The sequence below is a fragment of the Haliotis rufescens genome, unplaced genomic scaffold (genome assembly GCF_023055435.1).
Source record: "Haliotis rufescens isolate VD_foot unplaced genomic scaffold, xgHalRufe1.0.p SCAF_5, whole genome shotgun sequence".
In the NCBI taxonomy this organism is placed as follows: Eukaryota; Metazoa; Mollusca; class Gastropoda; order Lepetellida; family Haliotidae; genus Haliotis; species Haliotis rufescens.
Window position 1 is genome coordinate 23,868,590 of NW_025964223.1, and position 20,762 is coordinate 23,889,351.

Sequence of the window (20,762 nt, forward strand, 5' to 3'; positions counted from 1 at the left end):
GAATTCTTATCACGGTTTTATTTAAAGTTTATATTAATTTGTTCAGATTACAAAAAAATAACTCCCGAAAAGCCTTTTTCAGGACCATCAAGCGCTTGTCATCTAGCGAAAGATTTTCTTAATTCTTCTAAATACTCAAAGATACAATATTCTTTTCTTTATATATCTATACTTCAAATCCTTTTGTTAAGCTTTATTGCGATTGAGACATGTTTTGCACAATCGATGAAAAGATATGTCATTGATTACCGTCGACTTGTAATATATTTCGTTCCGTTTGTTAGTTTGAATTTTTTACACAAACCGGAAGCGCTTTCGGTTTCTTTACGCATGCGCGTATTTGAAAAGGCGGCTGGTTCAATTTTCGTGGATTTTCTGTAAGGTTATTTCTTTTCAATATTTTAATACTCTACGTGTTGTATTTGTTAAAATTGTGATTTACTTATCTGGTGCTCCATATCAAGCATATTGTTAAATAAACTGATTATAGTATAAGTTATACACGAATATGCAATCGCATATGTCTTGATGTTTACAAACAAAAAGTCATATTTTCATTACGTTGACAGGCTAAGGACATCCCAGGAACAATCAGTAGAATACAAGATTTTAGTGTCTGTAACATCATAAGACATGACAATTATACAACCGCTGTGAAAGAATTATAATGCTCATTTCATGGGATGCACCGAAATAGAATCTAGTTTCAATGAATTGTTTTTTCCTGAACCATATATTGAACATGTTGAACGTCATCGCTGATCAATTGTTTTGCAGGGTAAATTGCAGATACATTCATTATGTATACACAACCCATAGTGTGAGTTAAGTCTGAGAATAAGAGAGTGTAGAACGATGGATCAACAATTAAGTAACCATCTCAGCGTTAGAAATTGACACTAGTCCAGTAGTCCTTGCCAAACTGGCCAAAAGTCATGATGGGTATCATAAGGACTAATAGAAATTTGCCATTTTTAAGGGTTTTGCTATATGTTATCATTATAAGGACTAGTGGACTAAAACTTTTAGTTTCTACCGCTGCATCTTGTACATTTCTCATACTGTGTTATGTATTGAAGAAATCTGCAATATCAAAAGGCTACATTTATAAGGTGTCCATCTTTGATTGTTTGTAAACAACATCAAATCACATGCAAGTGTTATGATAAATGTTTCATAACAGTTTGTTATGTTACCTGTTTAGTGGTTACATCTGTACATAGTACCCCATGGGTGATAATGATTATTATCAGGATTATAAGCTGTGCTATACTGGACAGAAATACTGTTTACCGGACCTAAGCTTAGGACTAATGACTAAAGTTGCAGCTTCTGTTGCATTAGTGTGTGTGTGATATGGTTTCCTTGTCCTACACCAATGAACTGATGATTGGACTGTCTTACCACAAAACCAAACACAAGACGACTGTCTAATATTGGGCTCAGTTAAGCCTGTCGAGTACATGATCACTATTTGATATTTGTTCAACTATTTTGGTTTGAACATGTTACATGTTACAATTATTCTTCATTTTGCATCGCTTTAATTTTTCATTTTCAACATTGTTCAAGTCTTGTTTTGAAACTGTACAACAGAGTTTTATATCCTCAAAATGAAACATGTTTACAGGCATATTTAAATTTGTTTAATGGGCAAGTAAAGTCAACAGATTTCAATACTTTAGGGCATACTTAATCTGGGTATTAATCCCTAACTGGCATTTATTGTGTTGAATTTTGACAGAGGGCAGCTGGAGTTTTGTTGCCCACACAAGATGTCAGTAATAAAACGCTTGTTACCGATTGTTAATTGTTATCTTAATTGTTCACAATGTCAAGATCAAGGGTCGTTCCACACATTCAACAATGTATGCACTGTTGATATTTTTGTAGGATTAGCAGAAACAGTATGTGTGTAACGGGTGAGAATCACCCCCCCCCCCCCCCCCCCCCAAATATGTTTGTTTTGGAAGCTGATTACGGAGCATGTGATTTCATCACTTGGGCATGTTGGACATTGAAATACTTTCTACTAATATTATGAACTTTTCTCTCTCGGAATTGACTAAATGTATCAATAAAAAAAATGATATTCGAAAAAAAAATTATGATGCTTAAGATTATTTCATTTTTTAAAAAAACACAGAAACACTGTCATTTGAAAACTCTTTGGTGGTTTCAGGTTGCTACAGTTTTGATGTAAACATGATGCGGAAGTCCAGTTTGGGAGGCCGTGCATCTCTAGCAGGGCCATTAAGAGTGAGGACTGATGATAACGTAAAGCCGTCAAGCAGCAGACAGTCAGTAGGGTGTGGACTATCGTCGGGAAACAGGTTGTCAATAGGAAGCAGACCATCACTGGGGGGAAGACCGTCAATAGGACGGGCTCAGAAGCCAGTGTCACGATACAGTGCATATCCCACCACTGCAGGTCAAAAGAGAAGGTAAGCACTGTCTGTTGAAATATTCACCTTGTTCACTGGTGGCCCAGTGGTTGAGGATGCTGTAACCATGTTAACTGTTATATTCTGTTGTGTCTGTCAACTGCCAGTTGTCTCTGGTCATTGTTTCCAGTTCCACAGGTATGATAAGGGCCCTTTTGGCTCATGGGATGTGCATGTTTTACAAAATGAGGAAAATGATTTGAATGTTATCTGATGTCAATCTCTTTAAAATCAGATCTAAGTTCTCGCTATCGCTAAACAAAGATCTGACATACCATTACGGGTCACGTCAGAACGACCTTTCATCAGACCAATCAAAGTGTCGCTTACCAGATCATGAAAGTGACAGTTGGAATTTGTTTTCTAATCATGCAACCTCGAAAACGTTAACACAGGCTATTCTGAATGACAGTTACGGCCGGTACGACTGGTTCCATCAAAATTATCATCTATCTCGCTTCCGTAAGATAAACATTTGAACGTAGGACTAGGAGGTGGGAAGCACTGCTGTAAACCTCAACCATATATTAGACATTCCGGAATGTATGTTTGTTCAGTTTATCAAATTTTAATTGAGAACTGTGTCAACATATATTTCAAGCATAGTCTGAAATGGAAGTCGCCAGGTTGAAACGAGTGCCGTAAAGATCGAGAAAACTGCTTTCTAATTGGCTGATGTCGACTTCATGTTAGTCATTTCAGTGGTCGGTCAAAGTTCGCGAAAGGTCGTTCTGACATGACCCATAATGAGATGTCCTCAGATCTTTGTTTTGCGGCAGATTGATCAGACGTGTTCATATATTATTCATGATCATATCAGTTCATCCAATAATCCATATTTTTTCAGACATTCAAGTGGCATAGGAATCCGTGGCCGCACCGATGTACCAAAAGATCCAAGACCGATATCTGACAAGAGTTTCCAGCACAAGCTGATAAGACAGCTCCTGGAGGTATTTGTCCTGTCTATACTGCTTATCACTAGGACCACACAGGTAGTGGTGTGACAATTAAGCAAACTAATAATGCATTGCAACTGTCAAAGGGCCGTTATTGACTACACACTACATAATGTTACGAGTTTAAATATTTTTAGTTTGCATTGATACTATGCTTTTCTATTGGGTCATGTTCACGGTTTTGATTGTTCTAAACATGGTAAAACAATAAAACGTAAGTGTAAATCCACCTGGTTAATACTTTTCCATGTGTTTTATATGAGAAAATATATTTATCATGTTCATTAGCATTGGATAAGATCCCTAAAATCCTGAGTTCCTGAGCTATATTTTGTATCTACGAAATAGTGAGCATGTTAGGCATTACATCATCTCAAATAATTAAGCTAGCATGTTTACATAGTTGAAAGGTATATATATCTGATATATACTGAGAATACTGTGCAATACTATTGCAGTGACAATTATTGCAATAGCATTTTTAGCTATTGCAAAAGTGGTTTTAGCAACAATACTATTGCAAATTTCAGTGGTTGAAATACCCCCACTCATGCCAATAGTCACCCATAATAACATGTTATTAAACAGTTGACATACTGGTACACTAATCAGTGAGACTAATGCCAGCAATCATGTAAACATTGATCAGGGGGTAATATTGACCTCTGTGGTTATGATTGTGATTATAATGATAATAAATATTGATTTCAGTGGCTGACAGATAAGGGTTATTCACATCCCATCTCACAAAAGATCCTTGTATCACCACCAAGTAAAGAATTCTTTAGAATATTTGAGGTAAGAGCATTTTTCCAGTAGTTTATATCTGCTTGTCATGGGTTATATTTAAGGAAAACTGTTTGCACCTGTTATTGTGCATTACTCACATTCTTGACATAATATATAATTATCAGTCTGCGTCTTGAGCCACTAGTCCAGAGCATGAGTCCAGTAAAAGTCTAGTTACATCAGCTTTATATAGTCCATAGTATTGTAAAGAGTGTGCAGAGTTGCATCCCTTAGGCACACCACAAACCTATGATTGTGGGTTCGAATCCCGGTTCGCCCAATTTATGTTTCTAGGTTTGTCAGCACCATACCTGACACGCCGTGATATAACTGGAATACTGTTAAACGCAGCGTTAAACCAAACTCTCTCACTCACTCACTCACTCACTCGAGCTTGGAGCCTCAAACATGTCAAAAGGTTTTGGCACAGACTGCAATATTATCAGGATGATGGTCAGGTTATTTGAAATAAATCCTTTTCTGAGTCTTGGTCTCATGTCTTGCATTCCAGTTCTTAAATGGTCACCTTGAACCCAAATACAAGATTGGTCCTAAGCCAGAGGAGGAGATTCCCAAGATTTTCAAAGTGTTGGGTTACCCATTCTCCATCTCCAAGAGCTCCATGTTTGCCATCGGCAGCCCCCACACCTGGCCCTACCTCCTGGCAGCCCTCATCTGGCTGGTGGAACTCATCAAGGTCATCACCACCATACTCTTTTTAGGAATCTTTACTAACCATGCTCACTAATAAACATGATATTATAAATATGCAGATGCCTCCATGGTCAAGTGGTAGAGAATCCTCTAGGACGCATCATATCAAAAGACATTAAAAGATAGTACTTGTTGTTACCCTGCCTTGTGCTCAGCACTGAGGGGCTAAAACAAGGACGGGCCGGCTCAGTCAGTATACTGTGTCTGAGTGGAGTATTCATGTTAAACTGCGGCATGGTATCACAGTGGGCCAGCACTATAAAATCGGCGTTAGTCACCTCACCCTCACCTCATGAATATGGTTGGGTCTGTTTAACCAAAAAAATATCTACCTCAATCGTTTGCACTGTAGTACAAGGGGAGGTAACTTGTGTTCCCATACATGTATGGGCATTGTAAAGGGGATAACTCTAAAAGTATTTAGAGCGAATATGTCAGACAAAGGGGATGCATTCCTAGGGCATGCTGACATCCTTTTATTTCTTTTTTATCCCCCCGACATATAATGACGGGGGGGATATAGCCATCAGTATGTCTGTCTGTCCATCCGTCTGTAATCATTGTTTGTCCGGAGCATATTTCCTAAACCGTACAACCTAGCTTCACAAAACTTGGTACACTTACCAATCAGGCTTAGTAGTAGTGCCTTTTGCTATTTAGAGTTTTTTAGAATTTTTTGTTTTTGTCGTTTCCATGGAAATATGATGAACTTAGGAAATTTGAGGGTAGTGCTCTTGTCCGGAGCATGTTACCTAAACCGTATAGCCTAGCTTCCTAAAATTTGGTACACTTAACAGTCAGGCTCAGTAGAAGTGCCCTTTGCTATTTAGAGATTTTTAGAATTTTATATTTTTGTCGTTTCCGTGGAAATATTATGAACTTAGGAAATTTGAGGGTAGTGCTCTTGTCCGGAGCATATTTCCTAAACCGTAATACCTAGCTTCCTAAAATTTGGTACACTTAACAGTCAGGCTCAGTAGAAGTGCCCTTTGCTATTTAGAGATTTTTAGAATTTTTTATTTTTGTCGTTTCCGTGGATATATTATGAACTTAGGAAATTTGAGGGTAGTGCTGTTGTCCGGACCATATCTCCCGAACCATACAATTTAGCTTCTCAAAAGTTTTTACACCTATCAAGCAGGTTTTGTAGTGGTGCCTTTGCTATTAACTTTTTTTTTCTTTTTTCAATTTAAATTGAAAATTGATGAACTTAGGGTAATGTCCTCGTCTGGAGTATATCTTCTAAATCATGCGACAGAGATTCACCAAAATTTAAGCACATAGCAATCATGTTCACTAGTAGTGCAGTTTGTTATATTTTAATCTTTTTAATTTGTAGCCCCTGACATATAATTCTAAGGTGTACTATTTACCGATATCATATACTATATATGATGTGAGCTACATAACCTAGTACATTCTCTTTATGCCTTTGTGTCATGAGGCTACTACAGAGCTTTTCATATGCGAATCTGCGAAGTTATTGTTATTACAATTTCATGAGATCATCAGAAAGTGAGCTACATGAACCAATATTTAATAACCTTCATTATATTTCTGGTTTGGGCATCAAGGAAAAAGATTTCCTTGCCAATCTAAATACATTTGAAGGTACACACAGTTTACCGACATGCCACGTCGGGGGGATATGTCATCTTCGGATGACTCTTGTTCACATGTTGTGGAAATGAGTTTATGGCCGTGGAAGCCCAGGGCTGTCCTTCATTGTCTGCTTGTGTTTACTTCCAGATGGGCCACTTCATGAGCGATAAAGCAGGCATTGAAGCTATTCTCTTCCCACACGAGGAGGATGATTTTGACTCCAGTCCAGAGAATAAGGTAACATTTTTCACATTAACATTCATTAGGGGTAGCCTTGTGGTTGAAGCGTTGACGCATCATGTCAAAGGCCCGGGTTCCATTTCCTATGTGTGAAGCCCATTTCCAGTGTCCCCAGCTCGGATATGGCTGGAATATTTCTACTCACTAACTTAAATTTACTTTGTGTTATAGAAAAGTTCCATATTTGTGATTTTGATTGTGAAGTTTATGCAGCCTTGCCATAGGGTGAGAGGCCGGACATCAGAAAACTTAAAACTTACATTCATCATGTTCTTAAGCTTATAAACAACACAATGTGATGTTTTTCACGATATTGCTGACTTATTCCACATTCCTGGAAAACAATACTATAGGAACGTTTCTTTCTCTTTTACTTTTCCTTCATATCCGACAATAAACACTCCTTTGTGGATAAGTCATCTCCAACTGTGGTACAATTGTGAGTATCTTTCTCTCCTTCAGCTTCTGTTTGAGTACTGTGAAAACACCTATGCTGCCTTCTTGTCTGAGGAGGATGAATATGATGCCTATGATGAGGAATTGTCGAGGATGCTAAGTAAGTGACTTGCCTCTTATGGGCTCAGCTGGATCCAGGGCCAGTAAAGCTTAAACAAGGGGGGATTGTCCTGCTGTCACATCTAAATGAATAGTTGGTACATCCTTATGTAAATACAGGTTTTTTGAAAAAACAATGTAATAATGATTTTAAATGCTCATGTCTTGTCCATTCCAGAGGACAAGTACCAGGGCACAGGAGGTGGTATTGATGCCCTCATCGCAGAAAATGCACGTCTCAAGCAGGAGCTGGAACTACTTGAACAGGACGGGGTAAGACACATGGCATATTATGGGGGAACTGAGGTACTGTTTGAGATGAAATTGTTGGGTTGTTTTTTTATCATTTTCTTATTCCCCAATTTTAGGTATTCAGTAAACTTGGTTGAAGCAAACGTACCATCATGAGCTTACTATGACAGTTTGGGACCTAACCATCATCTGATACACAACAGATTTTGGCTAGACACATTTTATATCTTGATTATGAGATACAACTTGAGAATGTGTAACTTTGCCGATTTGGTGTCATCCTGGCCCAGTGGTGTATATTGTTGCTCATACTATCAACCACTGGGTCAGACTTGTCCTTTACAGGCATAAGCGGGTAGTGCAACATTGACTTACTTCCTGACTCCATGTTTATCAGGATCGACTGGTTGGTCTACAAGAGCAGCGTGAGGTTGTGCGGAGTGACATGACAAGGTTTGACCAGTACCTGGAGGAGATGTCATCCTACCGGCACAAGCTGGAAGTCCAGCAGAGGGAGCTGGAGGAGGACAATGGAGGTCTAGGTCAGTGACCTGTGATTGGGTGAGGGAGGAGGTCCAGGTCAGTGACCTGTGATTGGGTTAGGGAGAAGGTCCAGGTCAGTGACCTGTGATTGGGTGAGGGAGGAGGACAATGGCGGTCTAGGTCAGTGACCTGTGATAGGGTGAGGGAGGAGGACAATGGCAGCCTAGGTCAGTGACCTGTGATTGGGTGAGGGAGGAGGTCTAGGTCAGTGACCTGTGATTGGGTGAGGGAGGAGGACAATGGCGGTATAGGTCAGTGACCTGTGTTTGGGTGAGGGAGGAGGTCCAGGTCAGTGACGGGGGTTGGGTGAGGGAGGAGTTCAAGGTCAGTGACGTGGGGTTGGGTGAGAGGATTACAATGGATGTCTAGGTCAGTGACGTGGGGTTGGGTGAGAGGATGACAATGGATGTCTAGGTCAGTGACGTGGGGTTGGGTGAGAGGATGACAATGGATGTCTAGGTCAGTGACGTGGGGTTGAGTAAGATGATGATAATGGATGTCTAGGTCAGTGACGTGGGGTTGGGTGAGAGGATGACAATGGATGTCTAGGTCAGTGACGTGGGGTTGGGTGAGAGGATGACAATGGATGTCTAGGTCAGTGACGTGGGGTTGGGTGAGAGGATGACAATGGATGTCTAGGTCAGTGACGTGGGGTTGAGTAAGATGATGATAATGGATGTCTAGGTCAGTGACGTGGGGTTAGGTGAGAGGATGACAATGGATGTCTAGGTCAGTGACGTGGGGTTGGGTGAGAGGATGACAATGGATGTCTAGGTCAGTGACGTGGGGTTGGGTGAGAGGATGACAATGGATGTCTAGGTCAGTGACGTGGGGTTGGGTGAGAGGATGACAATGGATGTCTAGGTCAGTGACATGGGGTTGGGTGAGAGGAAGACAATGGAGGTCTAGGTCAGTGACGTGGGGTTGGGTGAGAGGATGACAATGGATGTCTAGGTCAGTGACGTGGGGTTGGGTGAGAGGATGACAATGGATGTCTAGGTCAGTGACGTGGGGTTGGGTGAGAGGATGACAATGGATGTCTAGGTCAGTGATGTGGGTGAGAGTAAGATGATGATAATGGAGGTCTTAATGTCTCACTAAGAAAATGAAGCTTGTGATAAGTAAGATGTTCATGTTTGACCTTCTCCCTCCTGCTGCAGAGGCTGAATACAGGTCAGTGGAACAAAAGAACAAGCACATGCAGGCAATCTACGAGACACAGAACCTGACCCCCGCAGATGTGGAGCGCCTGAAGCTGAACCGGCAGGAACTACAGCGGCAGATTGACGCCCTGGACAAGGAGATTGAGCAGGACGACCTTGACAACTGGAAGGAAGAGATGAACATGGCTAAGTCCAGAGAACGGGTGAGGTTGACTTTTTGTTTGGTTAGTGTTTGAGTAATATGATGTGACATGATGATGAAAGGACTTAAATAAATAAAGTGTTCATTCTAAATAGCATTATGAGAGTTGAACATGTTTAAAGGGAAGTTTAGCCCTGATAATGTTTGTCAGCACCATACCCATCCTCCTGGGTTTCACCAAAGTGTTAAACGTCAGACTTACATCACATGAGGTTTACTCTCACATCAAGCGGACACACCATGATATAACAGAAATATTGTTCATAGCAGCTATAAACCAACTCACTCACTTACATATTACGTTTAAAATGAGTATGCCCTTCAGTTTTCATGAGTTTGTCATGGCTTTGTCATGCAAGACCATTTTTCATGTGGAGTTGTCTATGGACAATGTTGGACTGGTTTTGATCACTTGATTGATATGATGCATCTTTATTGTGTTGAAAATATGTAGTATCTGTTTTCAGATGGAAACGAAGAGCAGTGAATACAATAAAATGGCTCATGGTTTGAAGCTTGTCCCAGTGTCAGCTGAGAATGCATGTGGCGTTGACTATGAACTGAAGACTTCATACCAGAACACAATGACTGTTGACTTTGACAGTACGATCAAACCTGCACTGATGCAGCTGAAGAAACAGTGCAATGTCAGCTTAAATGAGAAGTCGCGGCAGTTATTGATCCAGCAGGATTCCTTGGAGCAGCTATCTGAGCTCGTAACAGAGCAGCAGGATGCTGTCAGGGTGATGGAAAAGAATCTGAACATAGCCGATGAGGAGTACAAGACTGAAAAAGAGGTGGGTGGAGGTTGGATCAGAGTGTATGGGTGTGGGATCAGTGAGTAGGGTTGAGATTGAGATGGGTGAAAGTGGTGTGATCAGTGAAATGGAAGTGGGTGTTGGTGGGATCAGTGAGTGGGTTTGAGATGGAGCTAGAGATGGGTGATGGTGGGATCAGTGAGTTGGGTTGAGATGGAGTGAGATGGGTGATGGTGGGATCAGTGAGTGGGGTTGAGATGGAGCTAGAGATGGGTAGTGAGTGGGGTTGAGATGGAGATATTGATGGGTGATGGTGGGATCAGTGAGTGAGGTTGAGATTGAGATAGAGATGGGTGGTGATGGGATTAGTGAGGTTGAGATGGAGATAGAGATGGGTGGTGATGGGATCAGTGAATGGGGTTGAGATGGAGATAGAGATGGGTGGTGATGGGATCAGTGAATGGGGTTGAGATGGAGCTAGAGATGGGTGGTGATGGGATCAGTGAATTGGGTTGAGATGGAGATAGAGATGGGTGGTGATGGGATCAGTGAATGGGGTTGAGATGGAGATAGAGATGGGTGGTGATGGGATCAGTGAATGGGGTTGAGATGGAGATAGAGATGGGTGATGGTGGGATCAGTGAATGGGGTTGAGATGGAGATAGAGATGGGTGATGGTGGGATCAGTGAGTGGGGTTGAGATAGAGATGGGTGGTGATGGGATCAGTGAGTGGGGTTGAGATGGAGATAGAGATGGGTGATGGTGGGATCAGTGAGTGAGGTTGAGATGGAGATAGAGATGGGTGGTGATGTGATCAGTGAATGGGGTTGAGATGGAGATAGAGATGGGTGATGGTGGGATCAGTGAGTGGGGTTGAGATAGAGATGGGTGGTGATGGGATCAGTTAGTGAGGTTGAGATGGATGATGGTGGGATCAGTGAGTGGGGTTGAGATGGAGATAGAGATGGGTGATGGTGGGATCAGTGAATGGGGTTGAGATGGAGATAGAGATGGGTGATGGTGGGATCAGTGAGTGGGGTTGAGATGGAGCTAGAGATGGGTGATGGTGGGATCAGTTAGTGAGGTTGAGATGGAGATAGAGATGGGTGGTGATGGGATCAGTGAGTGAGGTTGAGATGGAGATAGAGATGGGTGGTGATGGGATCAGTGAGTGGGGTTGAGATGGAGATAGAGATGGGTGGTGATGGGATCAGTGAGTGGGGTTGAGATGGAGATAGAGATGGGTGATGGTGGGATCAGTGAGTGGGGTTGAGATAGAGATGGGTGGTGATGGGATCAGTGAGTGGGGTTGAGATGGAGATAGAGATGGGTGATGGTGGGATCAGTGAGTGGGGTTGAGATAGAGTTGGGTGGTGATGGGATCAGTGAGTGGGGTTGAGATGGAGATAGAGATGGGTGATGGTGGGATCAGTGAGTGGGGTTGAGATAGAGATGGGTGATGGTGGGATCAGTGAGTGAGGTTGAGATGGAGATAGAGATGGCTGGTGATGGGATCAGTGAGTGGGATGGAGATAGAGATGGGTGGTGATGGGATCAGTGAGTGAGGTTGAGATGGAGATAGAGATGGGTGGTGATGGGATCAGTGAGTGGGGTTGAGATAGAGATGGGTGGTGATGGGATCAGTGAGTGGGGTTGAGATGGAGATAGAGATGTGTGGTGATTGGATAAGTGAGTGAGTTTGAGAAGGAGTGGGATGGGTGATGGTGGGATCAGTGAGTTGGGTTGAGATGGATATAGAGATGGGTGGTGATGGGATCAGTTAGTTGGGTTGAGATGGAATGAGATGGGTGATGGTAGGATCAGTGAGTGAGGGTGAGATGGGTGATGGTGGAATCAGTGAGTGAGGTTGAGATAGAGTGAGATGGATGATGGTGGGATCAGTGAGTGGGGTTGAGATGGGTGGTGATGGGATCAGTGACTGGGGTTGAGATGGAGTGAGATGGGTGATGGGGGGATCAGTGAGTGGGGTTGAGATGGAGTGAGATGGATGATGGTGGGATCAGTGAGTGGGGTTGAGATGGGTGGTGATGGGATCAGTGAGTGAGGTTGAGATGGAGTGAGATGGGTGATGGAGGGATCAGTGAGTGGGGTTGAGATGGAGTGAGATGGATGATGGTGGGATCAGTGAGTGGGGTTGAGATGGAGTGAGATGGGTGATGGTGGGATCAGTGAGTGCATAAAGCACCATTCACTCTCTCATAGACAATACTTTTCTAATATTTGCCAGATATAATTTTTGTAGTTTGTAAACATACATTTTTGTTGTTACAGCGACATATTTTTTCTAAAGGAGAAGTCTTACCCTTTTGTCAACTGCTGTATGTTTTGGTTGGTATCAAGTCCCTAGTCGAGAACTAACTAACCCTCCTGTTTCACAGAGCTTTCAGCAAGAGGTTCAGAACATCTTGGAGGATATCGAGCTCAAACAGAAGATGTGGGACAACGGCAGGAAGTCCTCGCAACTCTGTCGGCAGGAGACACAGAAGGAGTTCAAGGATGCAGTCAAACTGTAAGTCTCAAGTCAGGGTATTCAAAATGTTTATTTGAAAAGGGGAGGAATTTCAGTGTTCAAAAGTAAGCCAGAGGGTATTGGGCTTCTTGCGATTACACTATTGATAGACATTGAAAATTTAGGGGGTCCCATAATTCAGCAGCAAAGAACCCTTGGATTTGAAGACTGAATTTTATGCATTAAGGAAACACAGGGCATGTCTGTAGTGAATGTACAGATCAGTGGACCAATGTCAGTAGTGAATGTACAAATCAGTGGACCAGTGTCAGGGCATGTCAGTAGTGAATGTACAATTCAGTGGACCAGTGTTAGGGCATGTCTGTAGTGAATGTACAGATCAGTGGACCAGTGTCAGGGCATGTCTGTAGTGAAAGTACAGATCAGTGGACCAGTGTTAGGGCATGTCTGTAGTGAATGTACAGATCAGTAGACCAGTGTCAGGGCATGTCTGTAGTGAATGTACAGATCAGTAGACCAGTGTCGAGGCATGTCAGTAGTGAATGTACAGATCAGTAGACCAGTGTTGGGGCATGTCTGTAGTGAATGTACAGATCAGTGGACCAGTGTCAGGGCATGTCAGAAATGAATGTACAAATCAGTGGACCAGTGTCAGGGCATGTCTGTAATGAATGTACAGATCAGTGGACCAGTGTCAGGGCATATCTGTATTGAATGTACAGATCAGTGGACCAGTGTCAGGGCATGTCAGTAGTGAATGTACAGATCAGTGGACCAGTGTCGGGGCATGTCAGTAGTGAATGTACAGATCAGTGGACCAGTGTCAGGGCATGTCTGTAATGAATGTACAGATCAGTGGACCAGTGTCAGGGCATGTCAGAAGTGAATGTACAGATCAGTCGACCAGTGTCAGGGCATGTCTGTATTGAATGTACAGATCAGTGGACCAGTGTCAGGACATGTCTGTAGTGAATGTGTCAGGGCATGTCAGTAGTGAATGTACAGATCAGTGAACCAGTGTTGGGGCATGTCTGTAGTGAATGTACAGATCAGTAGACCAGTATCAGGGCATGTCAGTAGTGAATGTACAGATCAGTAGACCAGTGTCGGGGCATGTCAGTAGTGAATGTACAGATCAGTAGACCAGTGTCAGGGCATGTCAGTAGTGAATGTACAGATCAGTAGACCAGTGTCGGGGCATGTCTGTAGTGAATGTACAGATCAGTAGACCAGTGTCAGGGCATGTCTGTAGTGAATGTACAGATCAGTAGACCAGTGTCGAGGCATGTCAGTAGTGAATGTACAGATCAGTAGACCAGTGTCAGGGCATGTCTGTAGTGAATGTACAGATCAGTGGACCAGTGTCAGGGCATGTCAGAAGTGAATGTACAAATCAGTGGACCAGTGTCAGGGCATGTCTGTAATGAATGTACAGATCAGTGGACCCGTGTCAGGGCATATCTGTATTGAATGTACAGATCAGTGGACCAGTGTCAGGGCATGTCTGTAGTGAATGTACAGAACAGTGGATCAGTGCTGTTGTCAGACATCCTTGTTAAACATGTAAAAAATTACCCTTGTCTGAAGAAAAATCTGTTGTAATTGAATGAAACTATCATTTATGCGTTGTTCCTTTTCCTCAGAGCTGAACAGAGGAAGATTGACTTGTTGGATGAGGATCAGAGGTCGGTGGAGTTCCTGGACACAGTCATCCGGGAAGTCGTGGCCCACAAAACAGCTATTTCAGTAAGACTTTGCTTGTTCCACTTCAACCTTCATTACGTAGCTATAAGCACCCTATCTATGATAGTGGTTTTGTCACTAATAATGTCGACAGTCTGCATCACTTTGAACCTTGAACACATAACCCTGATAGTGACACAACAGTGAAATACTGTTAAAGGGGCATTGAACCCAACATACCCCAGTCAATGGAAAACTGAACAGCTATAGGAAGCAAACACGTTTCTTCTGTGTTATCTAGTTCATATCCATTACTACCAAATTTCTAAATTGCCACCATATATTTTGGTTTCATACGTATATTTACTGTCACCTCTAGCCCAGTTCCTGCAAATAATAGTCATCACTGAAATGTTATCCCATAGCAGTGGGTTTGAATCCTGGTTTGACCTGGTTTGTCAAACTTGGTTGTTTCACCAAACTGGTAAAAATCTAAGACCTGCATCACTTCAGGCTTTCCTCCCACTTAAGCTGACATGCCGTGATATAACTAAAATACTGGTGGAGCTCTAACTCCCTTACTTTTCACTTCAGGAGAGACTACAGGAGGTGGTTGCAGATACAAGGGTACTCCAGCAGAAAACACAAGAGGAAACGGAAAAGATATTTAGTTGTCACTGAATATCATACTTGGACTCTTTTTTCACCTCTACACACAATTTGTGGGACAAAACAGCTTCTTACTCGTCATGGCAACAGTGATTTTTAAGAGACAAATCTAAAAACGTCACTGTTTGGTCGTTTAGTAGTGCTCTGATGTAATATACTGTAAATATCATGTAAGCCTTGTATTGTGACATGTCTGGGCTTGTTCCCATCATGTAGTGATCCTGCTGTTACATCCTGCTGAGCCTTGGGCAAAAGGGCACACTGGTCTACACTACAGCAAACCTGAGAAGACATGACCCAGTAGAAATACACCCTGCCTGATCAACACTGATGGCCATAGAAGAGGATTGCCAACTTTTCTGAATGTATTTATTTCATTTATTAAAATACCATCTCTGTGTCGGCTAAGTTGTCTCCTGTGTTTGCAATACTGGTACTTCAGTGTTAAGTGTCAATTCCCATGTTGAGACACCATGGTTAACACAGCAGTCATGAAAGGCAATAGAATGAGTCAAAATATGTACCGGTAGCACCAGCAATAAATGACAGACCCTATTACACAAGTCAGTGCACTCAAATGTCCAGAATATGTCACAAGTCACAGACGATTGTCTTGAATGAGGTGCATGCTCCATTCTTGAACCCAGGAAGCAGGCAGTAAGTTGATGTTCCCATAGGTCCAGTCCACACTCGGTATGTAGATGAGATGCAAGTGGGGTCAAAGAAAGAGGCCTCAAATCGCCCTCGTCTCACTCTCCTAAAGGAACAGCCAACCTTAAAGAAATGTATCAAACTGTGTAGTTGAAACCCAGTGTCAGTAACTGTAAACAAACAGCAGAGCAGGAGGGTAACGAAGGTGTCAGGTGCTGGGACAAAGTTTGGACTAGAAACAACTAAGGGAGGTCACTCTTCTTTATGAACTGCTGTGGGCATACCACTGAATATAAACCTAACCACAACAGCTAACAACATTCTATGAGTGTTTGATTTGCTGCAATAAACAATCATCAGAAGTAAAGTGGGCGTTTCAATAAAAGGAATTTGCAACTATCAAGTGACTGGTAAAAGAAGAGAAATGTTCCACACAGGGATCATGGTCATGGCTGACCGAATCTTCAAGCCACCATGATACAGCAGTGTGCAGCCTTCCCCTCTAATGTACAGTGGGGACACGGGTGGCCAGTCATCTAAGGCACCATAAGTAATAAACGTCTGAGACCTGCATCACTTCGGGCTTTCCTCACACATTAAGCTGACACGCCACGATATAACTGTAATACTGTTAAAAGCGGCGTTAAACCCAACTCACTCACTCTAATGTACAGCCCAAATTGAAGTTTCTGTAAATCTATCATGTTGATATGCTTAGCTGTGAATAGTTCATATTTTAAGACTGGTCTAATGAATTACTGATGTTTGTTTGTTTGTTGTTTAATGCCACATTCAGCAATATTCCAGTTATATATACATATAATGGTTGCCTGTTAATAATTGAGTCTGGACAAAGCAATCCAGACATTGATAATATGAACAACGATCCACGCTATCGAGATAGAAAAAATTAAATTGTGGAAATTGAAAATATGACCTAAATAAAATAAATATAAGATGTAATTGTGAACATGATGATAAAATGTTTAAAGAATCATTTTGTCAAAAGTTGCAAGTTCCAGGAATATTGATACAAACCTTTAGAATAGGACTATCTCCTGGACTATCTTGATAACACAAACACTTTTAAACCAGGATTCATTAATACAGGAATTGGATTATCCAGACAATTTCACTTCAAACAGTACCGTCCAAATTAACAGGATTACACTGTAATTAAATTTCTTGGACTTATCATGCTTATAATCACTAAAACCACTGTCTCAAATGTGAGTCATTCTTTCCTCGTCACCACTTATTTTGTCCTGCTGTAATGGAGAATGCCAAATTCATGGTTAAGCAATGAATAGGGGACTGTTGGGGTAACACAATCTGTAGTATGCTTACATAAAACTATGTATATATACTGAAGCTTTTCTGAAAACTCATTCTATCTCTTTGGTATTTTGCCAGACTCTCGCTCTTACATTATAGTACTTTGTCAAGCATATGTTTAAGCATGAGACCTCTAAATTGTCTTTATAGCAATGGCCTTTTGTTTCTGCTTCAAAGGCAGATCTGTCAAATGGTTAATAAAGCAATGTACCTCAACACTTGAGTTTGTTTACTTCACTGCTGGTATATCAGAGTTGTATCCCTTACATATGCCAGGATCCTATCATTGAGGGTTTGAATCCCAGTTTCGACCAGATTATGATACTTCAGCACAATACATGTGCTGGTGAGCAAATGGTGAGTTTCATAAAGATCTGCACCACTTCAGGCTTTCCTAAACACAAGCTGACAGCTGAAATACTTTTCAAAGTGTTGAACAATACTCATTCACTTACTCTGAAATTTTGAAGGCACAATGCCTCCTTATTACATTGGGGTTAAAACAGATTACCAGCAACCTATGCTGGTTGTAAGAGGAGTCTTAAAAGATTGGGTGGTCAAGCTTGGTGACTTGGTGATCTTACTGGACAGCTTTGGATCATTTCTTACAATATCAATATCTGAAGTATCTGGTCCAGCCTCAATTATTTGCAGGCAATGTAACTGGGGGCAGTGGGGTAGTCTACTGGTTAAAGCGTTCACTCGTCATGGAAAGACATGGCTCGATTCCTCACATGTGTATAATGTGTGAAGCCCATTTCTGATGTCCCCCACCGTGATATTGCTGAAATATTGCTAAAAGCGGCATCAAACCTCACTCACTCATTCACTTTCACTCACTCACTCACTCACTCACTCACTCACTCACTCACTCAGTATTCTGTCAAGTATGGAATGGATTTGCTGAGTTGATCAGCAGTTACCAAAGTCTGTGGTACTTTGTGGTACTGTAAGTGAGTCCCCAGACACAATTGTGCTGAAACAGATGGCTTGGTATGCAGTATAACGTATTCGTAACCATATGCCATGAATCCATGAATCGTGGTTCACAATATCAATAGGTGGATTGCCTGCTCCAGACTCCATTATTTTTGGATTATGGAATATTGCTGAGTGCAGTGTTAAAAAACAAACAAGCTGAGACTAAGTGGCCTATGGCGCTGAAACTTTGCATGAATGATCTCAGCTTTGGTCTTTCTAAAACTTGCACAGAAACATCAATTCAGACTTGAAACATGACAGCCATTGTTTTGTCATAGTTCATGTGAGCTACAGACCCATGTGGCTCTATGTTTACTTGTTCCCATAAACAAAACTCCGCCAATGATTTCATGCCACCCCTCGGCCATTATTTTATAAGAGTGCAACGTCTCGGGGATTAGGTTCTCAGTCTGCAACAAGCGTTATCCACCTCTCATCTTTGTTACGGACGGAACCAATATCTTAATTTGCAGGGGTCACGGTAGTCTGTCATACACTGAAACAAATATATCCAATACAGCCCATGCAAGTCTATAATGTTTGGCAAGTCCAGATTACTGCAAAATGAAGAAAGTCACTGGGCTTCTTTTTATTATATTTTATAGCTATAATTTAACAACTGTTTTTTGTGTAAGAAATGTTCATTTCAGAGACAAGATGTTAGTCAAGGGACACGGGTGGGCCAGTCATCTATAAGGCGTTTCAATTCGATGTGCAAAGTTGCGTCCCTTGGGCAGGCCAGAAACCTATGATTTCGGTTGAGAATCTCGGTGCCCTGATTATGTTTCTAGGTTTGTCAGCACCATACCCGGGCCCATGGGTTTCACCAAAGTGAACAACGTCTAAGACCTGCATCACTTCAGGCGTTCCTCCCACAGTAAGCAGAAAAGGTTGATTTTTAAATACACTCTTCAAAAAAAGAAACACACAGATAGACTTTTAGTAAATTTATTATACCTATTAAAGTCGATATATTTAATTTAATATCATAGGTACAAATATGAAATTTTGAAGCTCGATACTCACATGTTGTCGTTGTACAAAGGCATTGAAAACTATTCATTGTCATGTCACATAAGGCCACAAGGTTGCGCCGAACTCAGTATCTCATGTGACCGCCCCGGGCAGCAATCACGGCTCTGCATCACCTCGGCACTGATTGGATATGTGTACGAATTTTGTCCTGCGGAATTCTGCGCCATTCTGATTGTAACGCGTTGACCTGTTGAGGGAGTGTCTGCGGCGTGTTCCGACGTTGACGTACACGTCGATCGAGTTCATTCCAGAGGTATTCGATTTTGCTGAGATCTGGAGATCTCGACGACCAGGGCATGACGTTGATGTTGGCATTATGAAGGTAGTCTACCGTGACACGAGTTGTGTCCGGTGGAGCGTTGTCCTATTGAAATAGCTCCCCCCTGTCGGTCAATGCTGTCAAATGTCCCTGAACCACAACCTAGTCAGATTTCGTGGTGTAGGATATGGCTCCCACACCATGACACTACCGCCACCGCCAATTGTCGAATTCACGTACACAATGTTGGGCAAATCGTTCATTTCGACGACGATAAACATGTTGTCTTCCATCTCGCCGGTGAAGAAGAAATCGTGATTCATCGCTTAACCACACTCGTCTCCACTTTCTCAAATTCCAAGGCTGTAAGGTATGGCACCAACGCAAGCGTCGCTGTCGATGGATCTGTTGGAAAACAGGGACGATAATTGGTCTTCTGGGTCGGATTCCAGCCTCGCGAAGGTGGTTCCTGACAGTCTGGTCCGATATCCTCCTCAAACCAGGGATGCGTCCTGCAGTCTCCGTAGTTGTGGCATTGTGATGACGTAGGTGGAACAGTCGAATGTAGCGATCCTGTGCAGGGGTGGTAACGCTTGGTCGGCCGGTTCTCGGACGGTCTGCAGTGGAATTGAACTGTGAGTATCGGTCCCAAAGGCGTCAAATGGTGTTGTGGTGGACGTTGAAGTGGCGTGCAACAGAAGACTGCGATTCCCCTCTTTGGATACGTCCTATGGCGATGTTCTGATCGGCAGCGCTGAGTCTCGGCATTTTCGAATTTGACAAATGTTGACAATCTAATGAAAAATTATTGGCTTATGCTTGCCTTTTATAGCCACTACCACGAGTTACGAATGCCATAACTTGCACGTGCATTTTGCTTTACTGTTTTCCTCCATGACAGTTTTGAACAAGCGTGAAACAATGCCGTTTAAGACATTGAAAATCGACAATGCCTGCGATTTGACGCACCGTTTGTCGAATATCAGGCCACCAACATTTTCCAATAATATAGATCCATTTTATATACCGGATTTTGTGTGTAGTCAGATTCAACGAACTACATACTACCTGTGCGTTTCTTTTTTTGAAGAGTGTATGTTAAACATGTTAGCAGGCTGATTGTTTGGCATCGTACCTCGTTTCGTTTTACACGCTTGCAACCACTGGCTATCCTAGTCAAGACTCGATCATTTACATGACCCGTGAAGATCTTCAGCAACCCAGGTCGGTCGGGTAGTCTAGTGGTTAAAGCGTTCGCTCGTCACGACGAAGAAACGGGTTCGATTCCCGACATGGGTACAATTTGTGAAGCCCTTTCGTGTGTCCCCCGCCGTGATATTGCTGGAATATTGCTAAAAGCGACATTGCTAGATCGCTGCTCATGATGTCAATCATTTGACTGTCAGGTCCAGACTCGATTATTTACAGACCGCCGT

General features: G+C 42.3%; 1 protein-coding gene across 2 annotated transcripts; it reads left to right on the forward strand.

The window, feature by feature from the left end:
* The first annotated feature begins 339 nt into the window (after window positions 1-339).
* On the forward strand, window positions 340-15,473 carry LOC124111582 (kinetochore protein NDC80 homolog). Of its 2 annotated transcripts, none has more exons than XM_046471337.2 (14): window positions 340-377; window positions 2,183-2,444; window positions 3,292-3,397; window positions 4,115-4,201; window positions 4,704-4,889; window positions 6,656-6,745; window positions 7,211-7,304; window positions 7,482-7,576; window positions 7,953-8,097; window positions 9,259-9,464; window positions 9,931-10,260; window positions 12,622-12,752; window positions 14,357-14,459; window positions 14,991-15,473. In XM_046471337.2, exons 2-14 carry the CDS (start codon window positions 2,206-2,208, stop codon window positions 15,075-15,077), a joined length of 1,899 nt encoding a protein of 632 aa, XP_046327293.1. In that variant the 5' UTR covers window positions 340-377; window positions 2,183-2,205; the 3' UTR covers window positions 15,078-15,473. The 2 variants fall into 2 exon arrangements, with proteins under 2 accessions (XP_046327293.1, XP_046327299.1); XM_046471343.2 differs by having other exon boundaries at window positions 364-382.
* Window positions 15,474-20,762: the final 5,289 nt, after the last annotated feature.

Coding starts and splice junctions, on each gene's coding strand:
- LOC124111582 (XM_046471337.2), top strand. CDS start 2,206: ATGATGCGGAAGTCCAGTTTGGGAGGCCGTGCATCTCTAGCAGGGCCA. Junction 7,305..7,481: donor GGAATTGTCGAGGATGCTAA/GTAAGTGACTTG, acceptor TGTCCATTCCAG/AGGACAAGTACCAGGGCACA. Junction 14,460..14,990: donor CCCACAAAACAGCTATTTCA/GTAAGACTTTGC, acceptor TTTTCACTTCAG/GAGAGACTACAGGAGGTGGT.